Raw genomic sequence first — 27,286 nt, 5'->3', positions numbered from 1 at the left:
GAACTTGACTCATCATCTTCACGATCCAAGCAGGCAAGTGGACCAAATTGTTGGATTGACAAAACCAGCCAACACTGAAAATCATCATAAAAGAAAACTACATAAAAGACACAGTTTTTCCATATTTATGTAAAATTTGTATGTACATGTAACAGGCAGAAATGCACCGCTCACATTCACATCAGCAACACAATAGTGCTAAAACGGACCAGCAAAACAAAACGGCACACAGTTTACAACATTTGCACTCATATCTTTTGCACTTTTAAACACGTATGACTACAAGGCATTTTTTTTCCATTACCAGTGAATATTGATTACTGCAGTTAGACTGGATGCAGAGATAGCCAAGTGGTACGTAAGCATTGATCGCATGGCTGATACTAATTCTTTTTGGATTTTCTCAGAATATTTAACAAAAATGAAAAAGGAAACTGTCAGCTAACAGCAGCACTCTCACATCAATCTATAAGTTATTCAACAGGAACTCAATCTGTAGCTCAACATTTAACTGCAACTGTCAATCAATTCTGTAGTCTCATCATTTTCTTTAAAGAAATTACCAAAATGTGACATTTTTCCCGCCAAGAGAAAGATGAGGATCAATACCGCTCTACGCTAAATGTTAAGCTAGTGCCAGCTAGCTACTTTCAGACATGTTTTCTGAAATTGGCTTTATGTGAACACGCAAATTTCCAAAAAAGTAGCTCCAGACATTTTCTTCTTGCCTTCTCCTGCCAGAACTCTTGACACATTTCTGGATAATATCCAGGATGAGCAAATTTGGACTATCTCCTGGTGTTGAATCATCTGACGAAGACAATTTCCCCCTTCATTTATCAATTGTGAACCGTAAACTTTGTAAAAAAATGAAATGCCTGTTCATGTCTGAAAATGGCTAATGTTAGCAAGGCTGGGTGCAGGAAGAATTAGCTAGTCTAGTTCATCTAAATCCCACTAAATAACATGTTATATCTCATTTGTTTAATATTTACAAAAAAAAACTAAATGTAAAAATGGCAACTTGTGTGTTTTATCTCACCTTTGCCACAACAAAGCCATGCTAGTAAAACCCTCCCTGCTTCCAGTCCCGATGCTTACATAGACGCTTAGCATCTGCTAGCTTTAACTTCCATGTTTATTGTACAGAATGGTACCAGTCTCATCTAATTCTTGGCAGGAACATTTTCAAAAATGTTTATTCCTTCAGCAAAACCCTCTGACGTGTCGGATATAAAAGAGCGTGACAAAGCTGATTTCAGTGAAGAAAGGGCGTTCACTACAATGTCCTTCTCTTTAGCAGGAGACAAACAAACAAAAAAAGGAAACCCTACCCTTTATTTATCTATGGTGTCATCACTCACCACGTTATTTGACTAAAATTTGGTAATGGACATTTTCAAAGTATATGTAAATATACAAAGATATATAGATATATAAACAGGACAATAAAAAGCAAAAGTTTGGGATTTTAATGCTTGATGCAAGTTCATATGTAGGATGAGACGCGACCACGGCTGGTTGCGGGACCATATTATTTGAAGACGTTCTCGAAGGCGGGACATTTGTAGGTCTTGAGTTTCTTGATAGCCTTTTTGAACTCTTTGCTGGACTTGTCCCACTTGTGGATGCCCGTGAGCAGATACTGCTTGTCCACCTTGCGGCCCATGATTAGGTACTGGTTCTCCAGGTTGTCCAGCTGCTGGCAGGGGCAGTCTGCGCCGTTCTTCAAGTACAACACCAGCTTCTTCAAGTCCTTCTTCTTCAGGTTGCCCGGTTTCACCATCTTCTTCCTCTTCTGCAGGATCACTTTGCGGTCCATGTTTTCACGCTTCACCTCCTTGATCTTGGCCTTGAAAGCTGCAAGAAGGAAGAAAGAAGAACATTTAGTGTTTAACTGTTAAAACTATTGAAAAACAAAGGGTATCAGCAGCAGTCATCACCATCATTTACTCATACAATACAAATATAAACAGTCATTATCAATTATTTCTTTGGGAATGCAGAGTTAACATTTTGAAGTTTTATGGAATTTATTCAGGTTGTCATTGGTTGCTATACTATTACTGGATTAATTTATCCAACAATCAATCAGACTTTATTTACATAGCTTTCCGTACAAGGTAATGTAACTTTATGTGCTTCAGAAGATAAAAAAACAAAGTCTCCTAATCCACTCACTATAATTCATCACCCATCACTAATTACACATAAAAGTAGATAAAACCAAAGAAGCAAAAACAAAGCTGAGGAAATGCAATGAAAGATCTCGAAAGTCAGCCAGGAGGAAACACTGGGGACTAGAAAAAATAAATACTAATGACTGAACAGAAATTGGCAGGCATGAAAGAGAGAAATAAATAAATACATAAATGAATAAATAAGACGATACGCTGAGAGTCAGATTCAAGTGAAAGTAGATAATATCAGATCCATTTTCCTCTAAGTCATTGTTTCCCAAACTTTCAAAGATCGCAAACAATCGTGACCCAAACAAGGACAAATTTGTGCATATGTAGAGACTCATTTAGGAAAATGAATTACTGCTTCATTGTGTGCATGTTATTTACAACATATACACACACATTTTTAACTAAAATGTTAGGAAAAATTAAGTTGCTTGGGACCCAAAAGAAATCCCCTGTGAACCATCTGTGGGTCCTGACCCAGTCTTTGAGAACCCCTGCTTTAAGGTATTGGGGGGGTTGAAAAATCCACAGTGGCATTAATACACACAGCAATATTATATGATTAGAACAGTATAGTAAACGGAACATTTACGCCTGATGTGGATTCTTCTTTTGTTCTGTTACGTGACAATCTGATCAGAACTGTTCATTTAATCTTGTTCATGTTTTTTTAGACAATTCATGAAATGCCTAATTAGATTTTGCAAAATACGGAAGAAACCTTTTCCCCATTCCAGAAACAAGTTTGAAAATAACATAAAGTATCTGTCTGGACAGCGTTACCAGTTCCCTGAATTCCATGAATGTAACACACTACATGGTTGCACATGTTCTTTCTTGGCCACAAACCTCCTCTGATCTGTTTTTCAGATCGACCATAAGTCTCCTGATCTTTCACTAAACTCTATTTAACCTTCTAATCACTCTGAATCCACTTGTTTCCCTCCTGAACCGAAGCACCAGTCAGACTTTGGTGGTCCCTTTTATTTTCCATGTGTGTCTGTGTGTGTGTGTGGTACACAGCAGCATGAAAAGACAGAAATGTTATGTCTAATCTAACTGAACTAAATCGCTGAGTCATGTCAGAGAAAGTCTTGTGACCTACAGTGCGGAGAAGACTGTGATTGAGCAACAGTCGCCTTCACACTACAGCAACTTGGCCAACCTAAAAAACCCACATTGACACGAGAAACTTTCCGATTTTTTAATCCTTTCCTCTGCTCTCGTTCTTCTCCCATTGCTAATTAAAGTGTTTTTCCCAGTATTTAGCGAGTGCGCATGGAAGGGATTAACACTTTTATCCTGTTTCTAGTCTCTCCAAAGGTCTTTGATGGGTCTTTAGTCTTCGGCCGAAATCAAAATGACCAGCTTTAAGTTAGTGAGTCGTACAGGAGAAGGCTTTTGGCCCACCCTGATGCCACTTCATCCCGATAAATCCTCTAATAAACCTTAATCCTTTCTTTGCACCTTGTGTTGTTTGAGGGCTTAATCTCTCCTCAACATCGTATAAGTAAGAGGATAACATCAAGTAATTAAACTGCTTATTGGAATACAAAGCTTTGCTTGGTGTATGGCTGGTAAAACTCCAGGAGGATTTCAAATGTAACCACATAATAAATGAAGCCTTGTGTAATTATACGCTGCGTTCCAGTTGTAGTGGATAGTCTGGATTTTCGAGTTCCTGGTCTAAGAAATTTGGAACAACCTCTCAAACCTGCCACTTTTGCCACAATTGTAACAACACTGCTACTTTAACTCTTAATTGTGCTTCTGTCTTATTCATTTTACATTAAATCTGACGTTTTATTTTATTATTCTGTTTTCTTGACTCAGAAGTCACGTGACTTCCCCACTTCTGAATTCCAATGTAAATGCACCAAGACGCCGCAGCTATAATCAGCTGACAGCCACTCTGACACCAAAGTGGTCCATTTAAATAAAACTTGTCCTTCAATTATTTCTTGCTATACCAACGCTGCCTCCAAAAATATCAACAATACTGAAATAAACCCAGATTCTATAAAGAAAAGTTGTGTAAGATCACGTATAATAAGTCGCAATAAAAGAGTTGATAAGACTATTAAAGAATTAAGAATATTTACAGTATGTGTCCGTCGGTAAATGTCAACTAAGCAGAGGACGATTCAAGGACAAAATATCCTTAAAATAAATTTGGCAGATCCTGGGGTTTCCTGAGAACTTGTAAACATGTGATCCACTGTATGATGACATTATTGAATATGGCAATAATGGTCTGACTTGAAACATGTTAACGTCTTTATGAGGGAAAACATGCATTATTTCCATTCCAAAAACTGTTGTTTTATTAAAAAACAACGTTTTGTTGCCACATTTTCTGAAATATTCTGAAAACAAACTAAACATAATGTTTTATATCCAACTGAAGTGTCTCTTGTTGCATTAGTGGGGGGGGCTGCATGTAAATTTTAATGGACAAAAGCCCCAAAAATGGTGGAAAAAAATTATCAGTTAATGTATCAACAAACACAGACGTGATGCAGGTACAGGTCAATGCTTTGATTTTCTCATTTCTATTTATGACACTTCATCGTTGGCTTTGACCAGAATAATCACAAGATTAGAGGAATTTAACCATTTCCCATCTCTGTTTATGTTATATGAGGTGGAGATGTTCAGGCCTCAGGAGAGAATCATATTCAGTATTTAACACACATTCTGATGTGTTTTTCTTTCTTTTCTTTATAATCTCTTTTTATTTTTTGATGAAGGATTAGCTCGATAATCCACCAGAATTAAATAACGGTTTTACGCGTATACAATATCCTGAAAGAGACAAAAATGAGAGTCGGTACTTTTGAGAACTTTGTTGATGTTGCTCCTCCACTTACTTCTGTAAAATTTCTAATGACGTACTTTGTAATTTTAGAGTGTGTATTTATGTAAATAGTCCCCCACAATGGGGTCACAAAACATATCTGCTAAACAAAAATTATAAAGCTTTTCTCTAATCTTCGTCTTTTTCTTCAGGGCCCTGAAAGAATCCTCACTTGACGTCACTGGCTCCAAGAAATAAACATATGCATCTGATTGTTATGATCATGAGTGGATGTTGCTTTGTTTCACAGGGTTACGAGAAAAGGGGGAGGAACCGCTTTAGTGCAATAAACAGTATGCATTTTTTTTTTGAGGCAAAACTCAAAATATGTGTCAGACAAAAACCTCTGTAACTTCATGTTTAATTAAAGTTTCATTGGAATCTTAAGATTTGACATCAAACATTATTATTTAAGGCTACAGACAAATCGGATATCCAGTTTACCATTTAGAAAAATAGTTTTAAATGATTTAATATTAATATTTACTTTCATAATCACAGCTTTTACCCAAAGTTCCACTGTGGTCATGAATGTGTTATGATTGTGTTTCGCGCGTCAGTAACAGGCGAAGATCAAGGAGCTTAACTGTTTGTCATTCAACATGTAATGAACATTCATCATTTCATAACAATAAGTTAAAGGCTAAACCTAAAAACAATAAATAAATAAAACCAACAAATCAATAGTAGTGCCGAGAGGTTTTAAGTGACAAGGCTACGATAACAGGTCGTAAAATCATTAAATATCCAATTACAAACTGAAAGAGAGAGCGAAGGCGTGTTAGCTAACCTTGGCTAAAGGTTTGCTTCCCTGTCTGTCGCAGTCCGTCATCAACTTTGTCTCTTTTTGATAGCCACCTATATTTTAACATATCTCCACTACAGACCCATGTTTTTCTTCTCCTTTATTGAGATGTTTTTGAGAGTTGTTGAGGTGTTTTAGGTTCCATACTGTTCGGTATTTCTCTTAGCAGCTAGCAGCTAGCTGCTATCTGCTCGCTCTGCTAGCATCACGTATGTTGAACTGCTACAAGCTAGTAGGGAGCAGCCCAGAATACAAAACTGAAATATTTCATGTCTTTATTCAACAAGTTTTTCACCTTTAACCTGTTTATTCTTCCATAATTGTAGCTAATGCTTCTAATAGCAGTTGTTTTGTAGTCAAATTTAATGCCAGTGTTAACATTAACAACATTCCAAGCTGGATTTAGGTATTGTTGTTTTTATATTCAGATATTTTGTACTCGTTTTATCTTCTATAATCTCAGCAGTTCATTTAGCTGTAGTTCCTGGCCCTTTGACATCTGACATCTAAAAATATTCTAATTTGTTTTTAGGAATCATGTTTTTAATATTCAGATATTTGCGACATCCTGCCTTCCATAATTTCACTTTTTGCTTCTACAACGTAATATCAATTATTTTGCAGATAACTCAGGTGGCCATTTTAACATTTAGACATTTAGATCACTGGAATCAGGTGAAGGTTTAAGACCTTTTACCTTCCTTATGCTCAGCAGTTGCATCTCATATCAATCATTTAGCTGGAAAACATTCTGTAGTTCCTGGCCCTTTGACATCTGACCTGATTTCCTGTGCTGGTTCAGGGGTTTCCAGCTCCCACAGGAGTCATAAACCCAGCAGGAGGGCGTGTACAATAATGAAAACACAAGTGGTCCGATAAGCCGAAGTGATCAGCGGTCACTCCAGCGCACGGCTGCCCTGTTGTTTACTGCATCGGCAGAGGAAAGGAGTCATTTGGTGCCGACAACAAAGTGAGCTGTCCGGGAGAAAAGAGGAGAGGTTTAATTGACGGGTGCTGGAGGGTTTTCTTTTTTTGGGACAATGAGGTGCCATAAAACCTTAAGCGCGGAGATAAATTGTGGTGGGAACAGAGTGTTGAGTGGGATGAGCTGTAAATCTGTTACCAGCTGAGTGCTGCAAATAGTATGTGAGTGTGTACTTGTTTCTGTTTCCTCTTTAGCACAGTTTCTACTTGCTGTATACACAACTTAAACTGGACTTTTAAAATACATGTTAGTCCAACTGAAATTGTACAAAATCCAATTTCAAAGTACAACTTGAACTGGACCCAAACTGTAAAACATGGGAACTCCAAACTGGTGCGTTTCTTAACTGATAAGGATATTGACTTTATGATTTATTAGTTTAAAGGATCACATATTTGTGAAGCCGTTAGCTTAGGTTGTTTTGGTCTGTGATGTAATAGGTCAACCAGAAAACTACAATTTGACTAAACTGTGAATGTGGAAACATACCAACTGTCTTTTTATGGACCAGTAGCCGTCATGGAGACCAAAGTCTGGTCCTAATTAGGCAGAAGCTAATTTCTGAGGTTCTGGTTAAAGTTACTGACTTAGGGCTTAGGTTTGGCTGTCACTTTTTATCTGAAACTCGGGATATATACGTTCAAACTTGGGGGGTAAAAGTTCAAACTTTAAACCCGTAACCCTGTTTGAGTTCAAAATATACAGCCTAGAAGTGCAGCAGCTGGTCCAGCAGAGTGAGTGCAGTTTAATCTACTATGAATGCCTTAGTGGCCAATCATTACATTACATTACATGTCATTTAGCAGACGCTTTTATCCAAAGCGACTTACAATGGAATTGAGTACAATCAGCGAGGGGTGGAATCGAACTTGCGACCATTGCGACAATGATGTTTTTCGCACATAGGGTACCGGTCTTAACCACTGAGCCACTCCACCCCCCCAATCAGAGAAATTAGACGCTAAAGGTGTGTTGTTCTGCAGTGAAAATGGAGGATAAAAGGTCAACTGTCATCCTGGGTGAACAATCATGACCCCAAAGCATCTGAAAAGCAATGTGTGGAGATATTTCGGAATCTACACCATATATGATAAGGTCACAAACAATTCAGCTGACTCACCTACTAGCTTAGGTGTTAGTCGCACCCAAGAGCAACGAGAGAACAACCGAACATGACTAATACTACGACTAACTCATTTATATCACATTTGTGTGTGGATGATATCCAAATATCTTCAAAGGAATCATATTCTTTTGAACTTAATCTTTGGAAAAAGTGACAGCCCTAGAAGGAAACCGATAAGGATTTCAGGAAACACACGGATCAGGTGAACTCAAAGTGCTGCATTAAAAAATCTGTTCCTTGTTAGAAAACTCTGGGAATTAAGTCCTGAAAACACATGTCTAACGTACAAGAATCTGCCAGAGAGACTCCGCGTCCAACCACCTCAAGACAAACGCTGTATCGCCGCCGCGCTCTCCGCTTTTATCCGGATCAAACGGCTTTTAGAAGCCAACTGCGCTTGTGCAACTGAAGGGAAACAATTACGCGGGGCGTCAAATGATCAAAACACCAGCATTAGCCGAAGCCACTCTCAACTTCTACCTTAACTGAGAACAGACCTTTCACGACTTCCAGGAAATGAGGTTTTCATTTGACAAAAATGCTAATTCCCTGCCAATAGTGGGGGGATTTTTCACACATGATTAGTCCGCACAGATTAATAAAGACTTCAGTGCGCGTCGCTGATTCATTCCTCAAGCGTGGATCGTGGTTTTTCCATGTCTGTGCTCCGCGGAGAACAGCGAGCAATCTTTCATATCTACTTCTGCGGTCGTCTCCAAACAAAACAGAGCGAGCTTGTCTGCGATTTGGATTTTAAACACAGGCTCTTAAAACATGCTGCTACCTACCATGTTGTCCACTTCAAGTCATAACATTCTGGCGGAGTGTAATCAGGATGACGGCCTTATCTTTCGCTGGTGGGATAAAACATGTGGTGATTAAAAGCTTGGGATTTTTTCTTCCTCTCTCTTTTTTTCTCCAGGACAAGGCATTAACTCGTGTGCGGCTTCAGCTGCTGTCAGGTTTATATTTATAGCTGATGCACTCTGAAAAAACCTCCACTGACTGGAAAAAGGCAACAAACAAATCTTTACCTCCGTCTTTACCACCAGCATCATCGGTTGGTGATACAACCAGTGATGTTATCTCCTAGCAGGCAGTCAGGCATTAGTTGTGTACTCACTGCAATCATCATGCTGACATCACAGTGACACTCATTGCATTCCAGAGGCGCCCGATCCCCTGTGGGTTCAAACCCATGGCTGCACACTGCACAGTGTCTGATACTAAATCTGTCTGTGTATCCTCGCATGTCAGGATGTTGGGGGACCTTTGTGACAGGCAGGGAAAACAACATCTGTCTTCATCCGAGATGAAACAACCCAATAATGTGCCACTCTCCGCCCGGCAAAACCCGGGGACGCAGACGGAGAATGGCGGCTCTCGTGGCCGCAGCATAAACAACAAGGCAATTTGTTAAAGAAATGGGACTGGGAAAAAAAAAAAAAATGTCTGTTTCCAATGTGTGTCCAGTCTATGTTTGCTCGGCGAGGCACCTGGAATCCAAGCTGCCGCAAGTTTGGATTCCGCCAGTGAATAAAACATGAAAACATCTTGAATCTTGTGTGCATCATGCACATCTTATTCCTGGAAGTCCTCATAACAATTTGTTTTTCAACTCGAGGCTTTGCGTTTTGCTCCCTCACCCGCATCACCCTTTACTTCCCTCCACTAAATTAAGTCTGCAAATGCAGATATGGAGCAAAGAAACACCTGTTTTTTTTTCTATTTTTGAATGAACAATGAGGTGTACGGTAGGGGATTTAAAGGGACAGTAACATTTATGACGGAAAGGGTTTTAAAGGAGCCGAAGATTTGTGTCGGAACATGAAAAAGACCCAGAAATGAACAAAATTGTGACTAAAATAAATAAATTCACAATGTGTCAAAAAACAAACGCCTTATCTAATTCAGCTACATCGCCAGCCTTCTTCCTGTCATGTACGTAATCCATTCTCTGATAAAGTTCATGAAATACGTCCAATTTACGGCTCTCAGTCTCAGGCAGCATGTCTAAATTAATCCACACTCGTTTACAGATTACCAGTGCAGTTATTGCTGTGGTGACAGATTACAACAAATCGGTATGATGTCATAGGGTGTTTGAACTCTCCAAACAAGTCATTTGTATCTAACGCGGTCCAGGTCGGGTCTTTTACAGCAGACACTGGGACCGCGTTATAAAAGAAAGTAAAAACAACTCAGAGTCCACTGGCAGTAAAACGCCAGATGAATTCAAATACATCATCTAGAGTTGATTGTGATTAATCCAGGAGTTTCAAGTGGTTAGTCGTACTTCTTTTATCACTTGTGAAGTTTTAAACAGTTTTTACGTCCAATTTGAAACCACTTTTATCCGTAGATCTTGATTCGGAATCCAATGAATGCAAAGAACTTGAAATTGAGATTTGATTATTTCAAATAAAAAGATGCAGAAAAGGCCTGAAGTAACATAACGTCTACACGTTTGTAGGAGTTCTCAGTTTCATACAGGCTGTGTAGTCGTGTTATGATATATGTAAACAGTCTAACACAGAGGTGTCAAACTTGCGATCCGCCGGCCACATGCAACCCCCGAATCAGTCAATTGGCATAAACATTTAAGCAGATTTATGCAGCAGAATTACTGATCAAGAGATTGATCCTCAGACTTTTCCCATAGTTGCATTTTATTCAATAGTTGCACATGTTACACGTGTAACACCAAGAGACAGATTCCCAGTGCTCCCATGGGTAATTGAAATCCTTTGACTTGATGAAAAAAATGTCAAGGCCCTTGAAAAACTTTGAAAAATCACCCTAAATAGACTTGGGTCATTGAAAGTGCTTGATTTTTGTGCACAAAAGAAGTGAAGTTGATATTTAGGTAAATGTATCCCTTGTTTGTTACGACGCCATCTACTGTTGCATGCCTTGCATTGCTTGATGTACGTAGACTAGGCCTATGCATAGCGAACGTGGAGTCATAATTACTAGCGGTGTTGTGGACAATCACTTGTCCAGATGCAGAGAGTGCTGCAAATCAATAAAAGTGTACGCCATGGGTGAAGCAGCTCTCACAAGTTGCCCTCCCATCTTATTAAACTATGTCAGCACATTCGGTCCTTGAATTTGAGGAAATTGTTCCCACAAAGTCCTTGAATTTGATGTCAACCCTGTACTTGCCCTCTCTCTGATTGAGCAATTCCAAAACGCTCTCATTAAAAAAGAAAAATTAAGCTATTCATCACACTCTCCACACCCACCGAGCATCAAATGAGCCAAATGTTCTTTAAAATCCATTTCCCGTCCAAAAATGCTTTCAGTTCATATTTGAGATGAATGATTTCCGACGAGAAGCAAAGCAAACAAACACGCAGTCGAGTATTAACGACGTTGTTTGGGCAGACGTTAGTAAGTGGACGTCTGTCCCATGTGCAGAAGGTAACCTCTAACAACAGTCTGTCCAGACAGCAGAACAAACATCCCACTTTACAGCAGCGAGGATCTGCCACGTAAAGACTTTAATGACCGCAATTCATTAACCACAGAACATCATTCTTCACCCAAACCAGGCCGCGACCTGGTGCATCTGACCCAGAGAGATGAAATGCAGCGTCCTCAAAGACTCGCCCAAATATGGAAGAGCGCGATCGTGTACAAAGAACAATTGATGCTCTACATTCTTTACATACTTTGTTCAGAATTCACGAGCTGTTTTAAATCTCCTGCTGCTCTTCTGATTTCTCGGAGCGTTGCGATGCATTGTCAAGACCCATCAGAGGTCCTGTGTGTTGTATTGTTTGTATGTGTGTGTCTGTGTGTGCTGGCACAGTGGTGGACACTCACCAAACTCGCTGGCACACATGTGCTCCAGCATGGTGTCTGTTTTCATTTCGTTGTCACATGGAGGGCAGATGGGAGAACCTGTGAAAAAAAAAATTGAAACAAATCAAAAAAAAATATCAGTGGGAAACATGCAAAAACCAAAAAAATATATGTGCGAGATGATGGTGATGATGGCGGCGATAAATCACCGATTTAGTTTTAATTATTAGAATGCGGCCGCGGTGCCAACCATTTGGGATGCGGGCAAAAGAACAAACAAACAATCAAGTGTGAAACAAAACAAGTCATTTCTAATTTAAAGTGAAGAGGAGATGATTAAAAAGACATCACTGGCCCTTTACTGGTCCTTGTATGCATTTTCATCTTCTGTAATACACTGTGAAACCAAGAGTTACATTCATCACCTTAAGTACATAAAACGTACCCATACAAATCCCTTATAAACTGTAATCAATTAATTGGTTTGAGTGTTTTTGTATAGCTAAAACAATTTCTATGAATTTTCAGCTTCTTAAACGTGAACATTTTCTGGTTTCTTTGCTCCATATAACACAAACAACTTCTTTAACTGAATCATTTTGATTTGTGGACAAAGCAAGACATTTATTTCCAAGTGTAAGAAACACTGAGCAATATTTTCTGACATTTTATGGACCAAACGACCAAATTAGTTGCAGTCCTAATTGGATTGGGGCTTGGAAGTTTGAGCTAAAATAAATACTGAAAAATAGTTAATTTAGTTTTTCATGATCAGAGTTTGTTGCTTTAAAAATGAATCAATGAAAATCACAAATAATTACATTTAGAAGTGTTTTTTACAGATGGGACAATTTTGTCCTTAGGGTGATGAGAGGGTAGTAATTTTTTACTAGAGACTTGACACATTAAGTAAAAATAATAATAATAAATCATTGTTTTATGGTAATCAATGACATATCCCAGACTTATATCCATCCAAAGGAAAGTCATCATTATATAGTATATAGTACATATTACATTTAGTTTTCATGTTAAAATGTGTGTAATTGTGTTCACAAAACTTGTATATAAAGGGTTAAAAAAAAGGATATAATTAAAATAATAGTGTTTAATAGCCCTTTTTTTGTAAGGTAACATTTTTTGCACATATGGTGAAATAAGCAGTTTCTTTCAAAAGTTGCATGAGGGTTAAATTCCAGGTTTAAAATATTTTGAGTGCTTGAAAGGTCTTCACCCACTCTGAACAGGCACAGACTGTCCAGTGTGTCTGGTGTCCATGGTCCTGGTCCGATGACCTGACCTCGGTGAGGAATGTCCTCAGCTTTTACAGCCATGGCTCAAACTAATGTAGCAGAGTGCCCACTGCACTTCACTCTGCTACATCAGTTTGGCACCTTTCAAAATGGATTGTTCCACAGCTTTGAAAACGCCAAAAAAAAAAAGTATGAAAAATGTGGGAAGAATAAATGGTAACTATATTCAGTCCAAGCTTAAAGGAATGCTCCAGATAATATCCAGCTACGAGACAAAAGCCCGGCTGAGGACAAAGAGCCAAAATGTGTTTTTGCCAGAAAGTAACTCAGTCTAGAGGCATATCTGTGAATATTTCACCGACACAATTTCTCAAAAAAGGTTAAAACGCAAATAATCTCTCCATGCCAGACAGCTGAGTTTACTTTCCAAACAGACTGCGAGCTGCAGCACGGTCGCAGTGTCCTGCAGCGATTCATTGAACAAACTTGCATTTCAGTGTCACAGCATGGATCTGATTTGACTGAGCAGAGGCTTTTTTGGGGTTGGGGTTGGGGGTTGGGGGGGGTAAAAACAAATAGTTTTCCTCTCCATTGCCAGTTGTTCATTACATATGTTTAGCGAAAGCTTGTGAAAGTCACACCCAGGTGCAAAGAGCTTGTGAAAACAGACACTGTTTACAGTGTGGCTTTGCCGATTTCAAACCTGGCTCCCCTTTAAACCAATTATCACCGGCTCAAAAGATTAGCCTGTTTTAGTTTTTGGTGTTTTTTTTTTTACTTCATAAACTTTAACTTTGGATATCACGACGTTCCAGGAGAAGCAGAATTTGTGACACTCCAGGTGGTTTCAGCTCCAACAGGCGTGACTCTGTCCCGCAGAAGAAACGGCAGCTTTTCTTTTTTTGTTGTTGCTTTTTTTATCGTCAGCGCTGACAACAAACGATAGCAGGTGACGTCTGGGGAGCGCACAGCTGTGTGGTCCCTGTAAGCCTGAAAAAGCTCTTTTGCAGAGAAATGGGCCCCCATCCATACCACCATGTCAGTCACTAACACCCACCCACCCCCTATACACACACACATACAGAGAGATACAGATACAGCGAGCACTGTGCGATTGCTGGAAGATCCACAGTTCGCCTCATTTATGGGCAACATGTTCCCCAAAACCGTCCTCCAGTGGTTTTATGTACAGATTTAAGACTGAAATATAAGTTCTTATATTAAGTAACTTATAAAATATAAGTTGTTTGATGGTGTGATGATGAAAATTCCCCCAGTATTTCATACTTTTAAAAGAACAAAGTGCTAATTTTTTCCCTATGTAGTAGACCTGCACAATATGGTAAAAGAAAATGATATTGTGATTGTTTTTGACGGAAGCTGCAACTAAAATATAGTTAATTTAGTTGTTTAGGATCAGGATTGGTGTTGCTTTAAAGGTTAATCAATGAAAGTGACAAATACTCACAAGTGTTTTTTCCCCACATTGGACATTTTTGTCCATAAGACGATGAGAGGGTAGTGGAAATAATAATGATGATGATGATAGAAATTCCCGGTTTTTCACAGTTTTAAAAGAACGAGGTGCTTATGTTTTCCCTTTATTGCTATTAAGCTTCATACTGACCTATTTTAAGTTGTTTATTGTCGATGTAATGTTCTTGTAAAACCAGTAGGCAGCAGTGTTGTATTGTATGGAAGCTTGAACTAAAAAAATATTGACAAATAGTTAATTTAGTTGTTCATGATCAAGGTTGGTGTTGCTTTAAACCGCAATCAATAAATATGACAAATAATTGCATTTAAAAGTGTTTTTTACAGATTGGACATTTTTGTACTTAAGGTCATGAGAGGGTAGTTCAGATATGGAGACGGACATTCTCCCCGTATTTCGTAATTTTAAAAGAATGAGGTGCTTATTTTTTTCCCTATGTGCCGTTACACCTGCATGATATGGTAAAAGAAAATCATATTGAGATATGATTCCAAATTGGTACGGTTGATCATTTTTGCATCTTAAACTTTCATTTTCATGCAGAAACATGAATTCATATCATAATAATTAGATTTTTTTGGCATCTGTCAAGAAACAAACCCCTTTTTCCAAGAATTTTAAGCCAGAATTTCGAGAAAAGCTATTTTCACACATTTTATCTTCATCCCATACTCTGATTGTCTGTCAATTTGGATCTTGTACTCGCAGACTTTATTATTTTTGCAGTTAATATATTAGCTCTCTGTGGTGTACACGTCACATGAGCGAGCACAAGCAACCAAAACTCTTCAGAGCCAGGTCGAGTTTCTTCTTCCCCCAGACTTGATGCTCTTTTGCATCTATTTCATCAAGTTTCTCTGGTATTTGTCAGCTTGGCTCATCAGGCTGACATTGACTCCCCCTTTTTTTCGTCTTCTCTTCACTTCCCTGATGCAGAATGACTCTGCTCAATACCAGCCCACAACACAGTCCCAACAGGTTTGGGGAATCTGCAGCCAGGCAGCCTTCAGTGATAGATGATATCCAGGGGGGGAGACGGGTGGTTTGGGGTCGAAGCGGGCGTTGATTTAGCTCTAAATTCACCTCCAGCGTGTCTTTTAACGCACTTCATTTGGACAAGTGTGTCCCTCAATTATGTCTTCGTCTTTTTTCCATCTCTCTCCTCCGTCAGCAATAGCTCGGTGCAGGGCGGGAATTAATGGCCGCAGACGTTCAAACGTTTCATTGCTTGGACTTCCTCCCAGCATTGTCCTCCAGCTCAACAGGCACCTTGAAATAAATGACTACCATCTGTTGGATGGTTTTTGTTTTGTTTTATTTTGCTTTGTGTGTTTTTTTTTCTTTCCAACATTCCTCGCGCTGAGTCAATAGCGAGCAAATTCACACTCACATGAAAGTGGACGCTGTCGGACTGTGACGTGCGGGCGAACAGTGTTGCAACGGGATTAAAATACATATAAAATTGTGATACCAATTTTAAAAAACCCAAATTTTTGGAATTCTGCGGAGTGGACAGGTGTTCACATATCAATCTTCAGTATTCTCCACTCTGACATTTGTCAGTATTTGTCTTAAAATCAATCAAGAATCTTTCGAAAATGAATGAATGAAAATGTTTAAGTTGTTTCCTGTGCTAATTAATGCTCCATTTGTTTTAAATGAAGCTTGAATTAAAGCCACAGTACGCAACTTGCCCATATAACCAAATGTCTCTTACATTCAAATAAACAACAACAACAACCACAAACAATCACCAAAACCAACTATTAAAACTGTAACGCAACTCAAACTGGAAACGTAATTAGATATTTTATCATCTATACGACAGCAGATGCTGTGACGGTAGTCTTGAAAAAAAAAGATTGAAATATTTGTTATTTTATGTTCTGATCATATTTCTTTTCTGTTAATTGTGAAGCAAATTGTGAGTTGTATCTGTCTAAACGTGTGATATAAATAAAACATACTTTCTTACTTACAAAAGCATCATCTAAGGTGCAGTGCATTATAAACTCAGTAGGTGGCGGCAGCGGTCACTTGACATGTTGCAATATCTCATACGTCAAACACGTCAATTTCCCCTTTTTATTAAAAGTTAAATAAAGCAGCTGTCGTACTAAATTCTGTGTAAATTTACTGCGTATCGCGATACGTAACGTATCATGAGTTTGTCGGAAATTCCCTAAGGTTTTTTTTTCCACCCACTCACTCTCCCAAAAGGTTGTGTTGGGTTTGTTTGTCTTGGTATTTGCATCTGCAAACACACCTTCACTGCTGAAACAACATTCTCAAGCCCGTTAAACTGAGCCGGCGTCGACTTTAGCGCCGTGGCAAAAGTGGCGGCTGTTTCTCACTGAGGTAGTTAGAGAGTTAACGTTGGGAGTTTATGGTTAGCTCAGCTAAGAATTCCACATTTTTAAGCTTAAATGACAACTTTTAATAAACGTAATCAATCACAATATTTATTTATAAAGCAAAATAAAAAGTCCATTATGGGCTTTTTCCATTACAGTCTCTCTTTTTTTAATTTAATCGACTGAGAGACGGATAAAAACATGACAGTAGAAGATGTCACCACAGGGTCTAGTTGGGACTGTGTGTGTGCGTGTGTGTGTTTGTGTGTGTGTTTGTGTGTGCTAACATTCCAAAATAAAAGGTTGCACTTGGTGGTCAAAGCACATGGCATTCATAGACAAAGTTAAACTGGACTAAGTCCTAGGCCACATTTTTAACTCCTGGCATTTAAATATGGAAGCCTTTAAAAATGGCATTTGGCCGACGTGCTGCAAAACAACTTTTACAGAAAACAGAAACTGCTGCAAATCTGATTATAAAGTTTTGCTTCTGCTTTTGGTATTTTAAAAATATTGTGGTTACGTCCCCTGTGCCCTGATTTTCTGTTTTTCTTTTCTCTGTGACAGTCGTGGACCAAACAATTTAAAGTGTTTACCGAAGGACGAGGAGAACGATGACATATTGATTAGTCATGAAAACATTACACATGCCTGCCTTTTATTAGACAGGTTCTCTGGGGCAGAGGAGACCAAAAATGTCCTCCACATGAGACACTTCAATTAAGGTCATGGACGTGCGCACACAGACCACAGGTGGTGCTCAAACACCTCTAACCACATAATCACCCCCTTTGAAAGTTATTTATATTTTTTAAAGTGGCCGATGTCATCAACTGTCAGTAAAAAGTGTGAAATAATTCACAAAAAATGCATTTTAGTTGTACTTTCTGTCATTGTAGAAACATATTAAGGTGGGTTAGGGTGAAATAAGGGTAAAAAGACCAAATTTGACACAGGGTGTTCTTTTTCGAGCCCCTGCCCCATGAAATATCTGTGCACGCCACTGATCACAGTGCTCTTAAGCAAGGCACCCATTGGAACTACAATCAGACTCCTACTAACATATACACCTTTTATTTGAATATTTTTGAGCTTAAGAACGCCTGTAGTCCTAAAAATGTGACAATTGTTTTCAATAATTTGACATTTGAACGTCATTCAATGACTTCCAAATCACTTATTTCTAATAATAATATTTTCTGCACAGATTAAGATGATTGTGATTATTATAAATTAAATTCATTTTTAGGTCAAGTAGGTTATTCTTTCTGCCTCAAAATCACACTTAATCCATCCCCCACCCCTTTTTTGTCACTTAAAACCAGCACATGAGTTAATTTAATAACTTTTGGTGAATATTCACGATAAGTACTTTGCTTAGTGTAATGAATGTGAACATATCTCGATAAATACATGTTGTAAATGTAAAAATCATGATAAAACAGAGCTGTGAAGTCGATAATTCCACATAAGATAAAGACCTTTCATTTATATAAATACAACAAAGGTTCAGTTTATATTATTATCGACATTTCCTGTAAGTTTAAAACCAAAATCAACTTGTTTCTTCAACTTTTACTCAACGTCTTTCATAATCTGTCTTTTTATCGCGATATTTACCGATATTTGATACGTTTTTTTAAAAAAAAACCGTGATACTGTTTTTTTGACCTCCCAGCTCTGCTGAGAAGCTCGTGAGTGTTTTACCTGTCGGTTTCGTGGCCTCGGTGGCGTTTGGTTGCGTCATGGCGATGCACACGTCGTCCTGCGGGAACTTGTCACAGGTGAGCATCTCCGGCCACGGGAAACCGAACGCCTCCATGATCGGGGTGCAGCCGTCGCGCACGGCCTCGCACAGCCAGCGACACGGGAAGATGGGCCGCTCCAGGCACACGGGCGCGAACAGCGAACAGAGGAAGACCTGCGTGCTCGGGTGGCAGCTCTTGTGCACCAGCGGCACCCAGCTGCTGGCCTGCTGCTTCACCTCGGCCATGGTCTCGTGCTCCAGCAGGTTCGGCAGCAGCATCTTGGTGTAGCCCACGTTGTGACAGAGGCGCAGGTCCTCCGGGATGTCCACGCACTGCGGGGGTTTCCCGTAGCTGCGCCCGCCGTTGTACGAGTCCGATTTCCAGCTCAGGTACTCGTACTCTTGGGCTCGGCACGTTGACACCAGCGCCACCAGTGTCACCACGGACACGCGCACCATCCTCCACATCGAGTCCGAAGTGGATCTCATTATTTCTCTTTTGAATGAAGCACAGCAGCCAAAAAATAAGACTCAATTCATGAAGAAACTCAGAAACTAAAAGAAAGCAGGCGAAGGAGCAGAGGTCTGTTGCGCGTCGTGCGTAAAAACGCGTTGGAGTGTTTGGTTTTTGGGGGTAAAGTCCACACGCGCGCGCTCTCCTGTGGCTGTGGCTGCAGCTCCGTCTCTCTGCTCCTCTGCTGCTGCTGCTGCTGCTGTTGCTGCGTCCTGCTCCTGTGAGAGTTTGGGGAGGTACAGCTCTGTTGCCTGCGCGCAGCTTAGTAAAGAGGAGATTGTAAAGTGCGCTCCGGCCAATCGGAGCGCGCCTCCATGAGCCGTTTGGCTGTGCTGTCACTCAAAGCGCTTTAATTACCCAGTGTGTAAAAAAACTCTCCAGGAGCCCCACTATGCTCCTGCTTCTACTCCCCCTGCGCGAGTTCGAGCTTCCTCCGTCTGAGGACAACACTGAGCCACAGATTCTGAGTTTAATGCGTGACCTCTAATGAAAATTGTACATCTATTGTAAATTATACATCTACTGATTAAATAACTGCTGTTGAAACAGAGTTCAGGTCACGTCATGAACAAATAGACTGAAAAACACAACACAGCAAAAACTGATGCAGCTGAATCTCAATCAGAATCAGGTGTTATTGTCCACTGGTTGTTGGTGCAAAAGAAGAGCAAAACGTAAATTAAAATAAAGAAATATGAGAGTAAAATAAAGATTATGATGTGACTATTCACTAAAGTGAAATGTTTGAATATAAATATAAATAAAATGTGTGCTGTTTCACATATTAGACTTGTATTGTATCATATGCAAATGTTTGCACGCATCCAGTTTTATTGCACAGAGTGAATGAATGTGTTGATTATGATCCGGATTTATTTGTACCTTCATCACAGAACAGGCAACAACTCAAAAACTCCCTTTTAAACAAATAATGAAAACAAGAAAACACACATCTGGGTAAAAACTACACATAAATGATGACATTCCTAAAAATCTTATCATTTCCATTAACTCTTGATAAAAATATGCTCTAACAGCATTAGTAAAGACAACAGCGCGTGTTTGTGCTGCACATGAACGCATATTGTTACGATTGACTCACGTAACACTATTAACAATGATCGAACATCTGTCAACAGCTTTATTTAGCATTATACAACCTACTGGTTGTATAATGCATAATAAAAGTTATTGCGGTTTTGATCAAGGCTAGTCATTTTTGTTCAGTAATATTTATGATTGATGATGCAATATTTAAAGAAAGACCAGTGTGGTTCAATAACTTTTAATATGTGCCATTATTGCGATTATTGTGATTTTTATTGTGTATTTTATCAGTTTTATCAGATGCAATAAGAAAAATAGAAAATTGGCACAAAAAAAAAAGTCACAGAAAAACAAACAAATAAAAATAGAAAGCTTAGTTGAAGAAAAGAGGATTTGAACGTTCCTGCTGCAGTTTGGACGAGGAAGACGGAGACATTAGTATGAGGAAACTGCTGTGCAGTGAGAGGAGGTGTTTTTGAAAAATGACTTGATATTTATCTTATGGTAGAAAAAGAAAAAAGCAAACCATGCTCAGCTCAGCGTCTCCAAATAACGTCAGCAACACGCAGGATGCACAAAGTGGGACTGCAGACTCCTCATTCCAGTGGTTGCAAGTATGTGTCCCGGCAAGGACAATGTGTCCCCCGGGACAGTGGAAGGAAGACGCGGTAAGCACACTTAATATCATCTCGGCTAACAAACACACTCTCCACAAAGAATGTAACTTTGGTAACAAAGCTCTGTCGTGCCAAACAGAATTTGTTTCCATTTTTAAAAAGTGATTCAGAAATGTCCTGTCTAAAAACCCTCGCCTCAGTCTTTCACTTTCTCTCCCACATTTTTCCTTTCACCACAACCGGGCGAGGCAGATGCTGCACATCTTTGATTCATTGTTTGGTTTTCTCTTCTCTCTATAATATTGTAAAGGTTTCTGCCTTACTTGAGATCATATATGTTGCAAAGTTCAAATAAATGAGATCCACGCCAAATTTTCACATTTCTTTTTTATGATGGTTCGATGAATGCGCTTCATTTACGAAACGTGCAAATCGCCAAGATGGGCGACCAAATTCAAAATGGGCGACTTCCTGTTGAGTTGAGGCCATGGTTGCAATGGACTTTTCTGTTTGTCTTGGGCTGTGACATGTTTCTAGCAAGTTTCGTGAAATTTGGTGCAACTTGATTTCAGCTTTCTCCATCCGCGTTTCACCTTAGGGGGGTGCTACAGAGCCAGTTTACACCACTTTTACATATTCCTCCAATTTTATGTTATTTTATTTTTTTAAACTATATTTTGCAGTTTTTCTATTCCTCCAATTTTTTAAATAAAAATTTTCATCAGTTCTGATTTTCAGTGTGAGAGCTCGATTCCTCATAAGATAAGATTATTGGTTATTCTGGGGTGGCATTTAGAGATTTGGGTTAACCCAATAAAAAGCCAATGTGATAGAAAACATCACTCACTCTCATGTCTTCGGGCCATTTGTCTCAACTGGAGTTCCTCGCGTTCATTATCTTATCAAACTCTTCTGTGATCTAACGCTGCTCAGTTTGTGTTTGCCGCACATGCAAACATTGTGGAAATGCACCTTTATCCAAACCTAATTACAAACCACAGGCTCAAGTCAATTTGCCGAGGCCACAAGTATCCATCTCCTCCTCCCCGCCTGGCTTCACCTCCTCCTCCACCTCCTTCCATGATAAGGCTGAAGGTGTGAAATCCCTCCATTTAAATGTGGAGGCCATTTGCATTCCATTGTGTTGTTAACACAAACAAACAAAAGCCCTTAATTTGATTTTAAGTGTGGCCGCAGCAAACACAGACCCCTTTTTCAGCAGAGTAATGGTTTTTTTGTTGGACTTATTTATCAAATCAATGTGTTTTACAGCTGTCTCCACCACAGAGGACATCGCTCACCGTCCTCTCTCACTCGTTGAACTGAGGCCAGGACACAGGAGCAGCGCAGAGAATGTTAAATGCATTATGAGGTATGGACGTCAGGTGACAGTTGGCGCCATCAGGTTACAGAAATAACTTTAATGAACGAGTTAAGAGTTAAAACTATAACATTTCATTGCAAAAAAAATGTTGTACACCATGTTTGAGCCTCTGCGTCAGCACGACTGGTAAAAAAAAACAGTTTAAACGGGATTGACCCCATCAGTGGTTCCCAAAGACTGGGTTGGGACCCACAGGTTGGTCACGGGAGATTTTATTTTTGGGTCCTCAAACAAATTTGCAGAATTGAAATGAATGTGCGTTCTCTTTTAAAATGACATGCATAAAATTGAGTTTTACTGAACCAATTTAAAATGATATACTAAGTTACAGTTATGGTTAAATATTAGTCGCTACGTTACCCACAATGCTCTTGTCACAATTGATAACGCTATAGACTGTACTGTTAAAAATGGACATAATCGTCCACCGTTTTGACAGATTTGCAATTTGGCCGCTGCCGTGACAGTTTTAGGAAGCAGAAATTCACAGACGTCACCTGCAACCATGCAAGCTCTTATTCTACGATACCAGCTGTCAATCACAAAAAAGTACTGTTGTACTTTTACTCTAAAACTACAACTAGTAGAAGATGAGTTGAAACGAGTGATTGAGACCATTAACTCTTGAGAAATCCTAACGTTATAAATCAAGTAAGAAGTACAAGCTCGTTTTTCCATTCCCCATCGATTAAAGTTAAAGTTTCTTTTTTGCAACCAGTGGAGTCGCCCCCTGGTGGATAACTGCTAATTTGTGGGCTTCCCTTTTCAAACTGGGAAACCGCATCCTCTGTGGTTGAATTTGCTCATTTCTTCTTCGCAAACGCGACATTTCCTAACTTAGTGATTCATTAATTTACCTCCTCTCCTCTGTAAACTAACATCCAGTCTTCACTTTAAAGACATGAAATCTTAAAACGAGCCGTTCCCTTTTATCAAACAGTCAGTCGATCAACCACTGTGTTAATTGACGTTTTTCTTGCAAGTTCACTCCAGGTTCACAAACTCCAGGTTAACTTGCTAATGTTTCAGTGTGAAAGGGGCTTTAGAAAGCTCATTAGCTAAATTTTGAATTAACTGAGCCATTTGCATAACAAACGACGACTGATTTCCACCGATTCCCTGAAGCACTTTAAACACAACACCTCTGTTAACATTTTAAATTGATGGTAATGACTTTGCTCAGGGAGGGGCTGCGTTTGTGTTTGTGGTGATACTTCAGTTTGTGAATATGTGGTTGCTAAAGCAAAGAAGGAGACAGGAGAGTATGTTTTCTTAAATCTCCCTCGGACCAGACCTGGCTTTGCTCATCGCCTCCTGTCACGAGTGATCGGCCAAAAAAAAAGCCGGACAACGAACGAAGCCAAAACCTCAGCGAGACGAAGAAAATGCAACAAGTGGAGATAAAGTTTGCAGTGAGTTTCCACGCGAGTGTGGCGCTTAGAAGGAGGTGAACAGAAACCTGCAAAGAAAAGCAGATCTATAATTACACATGATGAAAAAATGTATCAGTCCCTGAAGGTCAGTCCAGTTCCCGCAGTGGATTGACCGCATTTACGCATTCAGATCATTCTTCAGTGTCAGAGGAAACTGTATGAACACGTTCAGGAACCTGGGATTAACATCCAGATCTGAGCCAGATCACGCTACGCTACGTACCAATCTGAAGTGTCCCAGTGGGGTCTGGGATCTGATCACAAAAACCACATTGAGATGTAATTTAAGGACGCGTGTGTCCACATTCCTGCAGCTGCATGAACGCAGGCTGTCCTCGGGACGGATTAGAGACACCGTCCTCAGCTGAAGTCCTCTGATCCGCAGCAGTTTCAGTTTTTTTAATCAGATTTATTTTTAGGAAAACAACACTGACATCAGGCCGACATTAAACAACGGTAAAATAATCTTAAATATTCGTCTTAAAAACATTTATCATAAGCAGCTTTTGACCCATCAATATCTTAAGTGGCGTTAGATTCAAATAACAACCCACTGACTTCCTGTCTTACCTTCTTTTGTGGGAAGTGTCAGATGGAATTTCACGTAGTGGTGTTGGCGTCACTCGGTTGCCAGGTTAGTACGCAAGGCAGCAAAAGCAAAATTCAAAAACAAATTGTAATGATAACCCGTAAGAATGTTCATATTCCACAAGTCGAGTTGAGTCTGTTACCAGCGTTAAAAGCAAATCCTCAAAGTCAGACTTAAGTTAGACTTGAGTCAAGTCACACTTCTGCAAATCAGTATTAACACTGAATGTGTCTTTTTTAATCTTATTTCGTGTTACAACAGTGCGAGTAGAGCTTTTGTAAAATGCAAAATGCAGTGATTTTACTCCTCGCTTATTTCTATGTATTTTTAATCTATATTTATATTATTTTTATACTTCCATACTCACAACCCTGCCTTGTTTTTAATGATTGGAATACCAAGTTGTTGTGTTAAGTAAAGTCTCTTCTATTCTATTCTATGATTCACTGGAGCTTCTTGTCTCCCTCACGAGTGCACACACGCTCACATCAGACACATCTGTACAGTCAGACTTTTGTTCTGGTGTCATGATGTCATTGTGTATTTAAATAAAGGGGCGGGGTGGGGGCGGCAGATCCATTCATACTGTACGTGGTCAAAGGAGACGCATCCTGGATGCACTTTAGTGCCACATGTGAATGTGAACACTCGTAATTAACTCTGTCCACATGAGATTAGCTCACTGAGGACAGATGTTAATCCCAGTTCTGAACCGGGACTATGGGATCATTGTCGCTACTACACAGACAGATTGTTTAAGAACAAGGTTCAAGATTAAAAGGCTGTGAGATCTAGAAACAACAATAAATGACCAGAATAAACACAGCAATATAAAGCGTTATAAATACCATATAAATCAAGCGTACGTTCCATAAACATCGGAACTGGGAGTGACGTCAACCCAAGTTCACCAGAAGTGCTTTGAATGTAAACGTAGCAGCGTTTGTGCTTGGAGTTTTGAACTGGGCGTTCCCAACCTTGGAAAATTCCAAGTACAAATGGATAACGCCTGAAAATGCCTGATGCTAACAAACTGAAATGGGGCATATCGCCACCTAGTGTAGTGGAGTGTCCACGTCAATGGTGTAGTCGAGCTATATACAGCTTAACTGTGCATGGAAACATACTCTCCAAACTTAGACTAACAATAGAAAGACTAAATATTTGGACTCCCGGGCCTCCGGGACGACGCAGATTCCCGAAAAGCGGGCTAATCCATCCACATTCACCCTTGTTTAAAGTCGCAGTCTTCCATAAATGTGCATGCGCTGCCATGAAAGGGCATTCTAGCCATGGCAGAATGAGCATGTATGTCATTAGGCATCCGTCACCGTGACGCCGGCGCTGAGCTGCCACTGCACGGCCAAACACTGGTCCTGCTCCGGAGCAGCAAAACCAGGCGCGGACTGACGCGGGAGGTGAAGGATGATGTGGCAGAAAAAGCGGCCTATTATGACCGACACTGTATGTTCAAATGTAGAAATAACAAGCACACCTGCTTTCTGTCAGGAAACACACAGAGAACAAGGTTTTATTTTCACACTCCCTGGCATCGACGCGGCGATAAAGCAGCGACTGATTTAACGGAGTTTTTCCTCCAAATGTCTCTTGAGACTCGGCTCGTGATGAACGAGTGTGTACCATACTTTCCCTGAGCAGACACTGGCTCCAGGACAGAGTGATTCTTTAGTATTTTAAGTACATGGGGTCACTAAAAAAGGGACAGATCCTTTTTTAAAAGCGTGCTTTACAGTTGCTGCCATTTCCGTTGACCCTGCGGCAGGGACAGAGAAAAAGATCGTTTCATTTTCTACGTACTACGTAATCCCTCAGTCTCCCAACTGTGCCAAAGTCCATAGAGAAAATCAGCGTTTTTGAGTAGCAGGGACATAAGAGTTGCTGCTCTCCCGCTGCCTTGTTTACTAAGTTTTCGTCATTTATTTACATCCATACTGAGGATTTCAGACATTAAAGTCGCAAGATAACACATTTGAACTTACTGATGGAGGCAGCAGTGGATCAACGACCCCTGTGTGGCGTCATGTAAAATCACTGATTTTCTCAATGGGATTTGGTGCAAGTGTTTGGACTCAAACAAACTAAAAACTAAAATGAAAGATTCAAATACATGCTGCATTACTTTACACAGTGGAGTCACCGAGAAAGCCCGACTGACGTGTGGGTGGTCAACTGAAAATGCTGGCCATGGCCTAACATGTCAACAGCCAATTAAATATGCGTGCTTCCTCTGCTTTCTGTTATTCTTTTTTAGTCTCATAAACAACAGCAGATGGCACAAAGTGACTTACAGTTATTTAAAACTGACCGAGTCGCTGCATTTTCACTGCAGGACGATTAAAAAGCTCCACTGACAAAAAAAAAATGACCTCGCTGATTTATCCCGTAATTAAACTCGGTGCCACCGAGTTCGCGCGTCAACATCGCGATCATGATGCATCCAGATGCACGCGAGTCTCGACCCACACTGGTGAGTAATACGCTCAGACTTTTTTATTCTCATGGGATAAAAACCCCCTCGAGATGTATCTGTCCTCTTTCAATGGGGTCTCGGAGCAAATGGGAAACAGAGCAGCACACGGGCCGATAATGTGGAACACAACAGCTACAGAACAAACGAGAACAAAGTCCAGACAGAATTATCCAAAAAAGAAAAGAGTTAGAACCTTAGGCCAGATTCAATCAACGGGGGGCTCAATCTATAAATAAATAAGGACTGAAGGAAGGAAGGAATTTGTGGAAACAGAGGCAATTTCTGTCAAAATGAGAACATGTTTGAGAGTGAAATGATGATAAATAAAGGATTTTGAAGGCGAGTTTTAACAACTTTCTCGGATACAGAGAGTCTGATCACAGATTCTTAGGCCTCTTCACACTAAAATGAGCAGATTTACACAGGATTATTATTATAAATTATTATATAAATGTGATGATAATGTTACTTCTGTTTCTGGTGAAATCTATGATACTGAGCACAAGATTTAAATTGTAAGAATCACTACAATCGAGCAATTAAAGCCATTTAAACCCAAAAAAGATCAAAAGTTTTTTGAATACCAATTCAAC

General features: G+C 39.7%; 1 protein-coding gene across 1 annotated transcript; it reads right to left on the bottom strand.

Moving 5' to 3' along the window:
• Positions 1 to 109: 109 nt before the first annotated feature.
• Positions 110 to 19,343, bottom strand: sfrp1a (secreted frizzled-related protein 1a). The gene is made up of 3 exons (XM_044027188.1): positions 18,579 to 19,343; positions 11,791 to 11,868; positions 110 to 1,860 (listed from the first exon to the last, which is right to left on the bottom strand). The coding sequence occupies exons 1-3, from the start codon at positions 19,105 to 19,107 to the stop codon at positions 1,535 to 1,537; spliced, it is 933 nt and encodes a 310-aa protein (XP_043883123.1). The 5' UTR covers positions 19,108 to 19,343; the 3' UTR covers positions 110 to 1,534.
• Positions 19,344 to 27,286: the final 7,943 nt, after the last annotated feature.

Source organism: Solea senegalensis, linkage group LG5, assembly GCF_019176455.1.
Source record: "Solea senegalensis isolate Sse05_10M linkage group LG5, IFAPA_SoseM_1, whole genome shotgun sequence".
NCBI classification, from domain to species: Eukaryota; Metazoa; Chordata; class Actinopteri; order Pleuronectiformes; family Soleidae; genus Solea; species Solea senegalensis.
This window is presented reverse-complemented; position numbering and strand designations above follow the sequence as displayed.

Excerpts from the sequence above, each read along its gene's own strand:
- sfrp1a (XM_044027188.1), bottom strand. The coding sequence starts at position 19,107 with ATGAGATCCACTTCGGACTCGATGTGGAGGATGGTGCGCGTGTCCGTG. Across the intron at positions 11,869-18,578 it reads CGAGGCCACGAAACCGACAG|GTTCTCCCATCTGCCCTCCA; the intron begins GTAAAACACTCA and ends TTTTTTTCACAG. Across the intron at positions 1,861-11,790 it reads CATGTGTGCCAGCGAGTTTG|CTTTCAAGGCCAAGATCAAG; the intron begins GTGAGTGTCCAC and ends TCCTTCTTGCAG.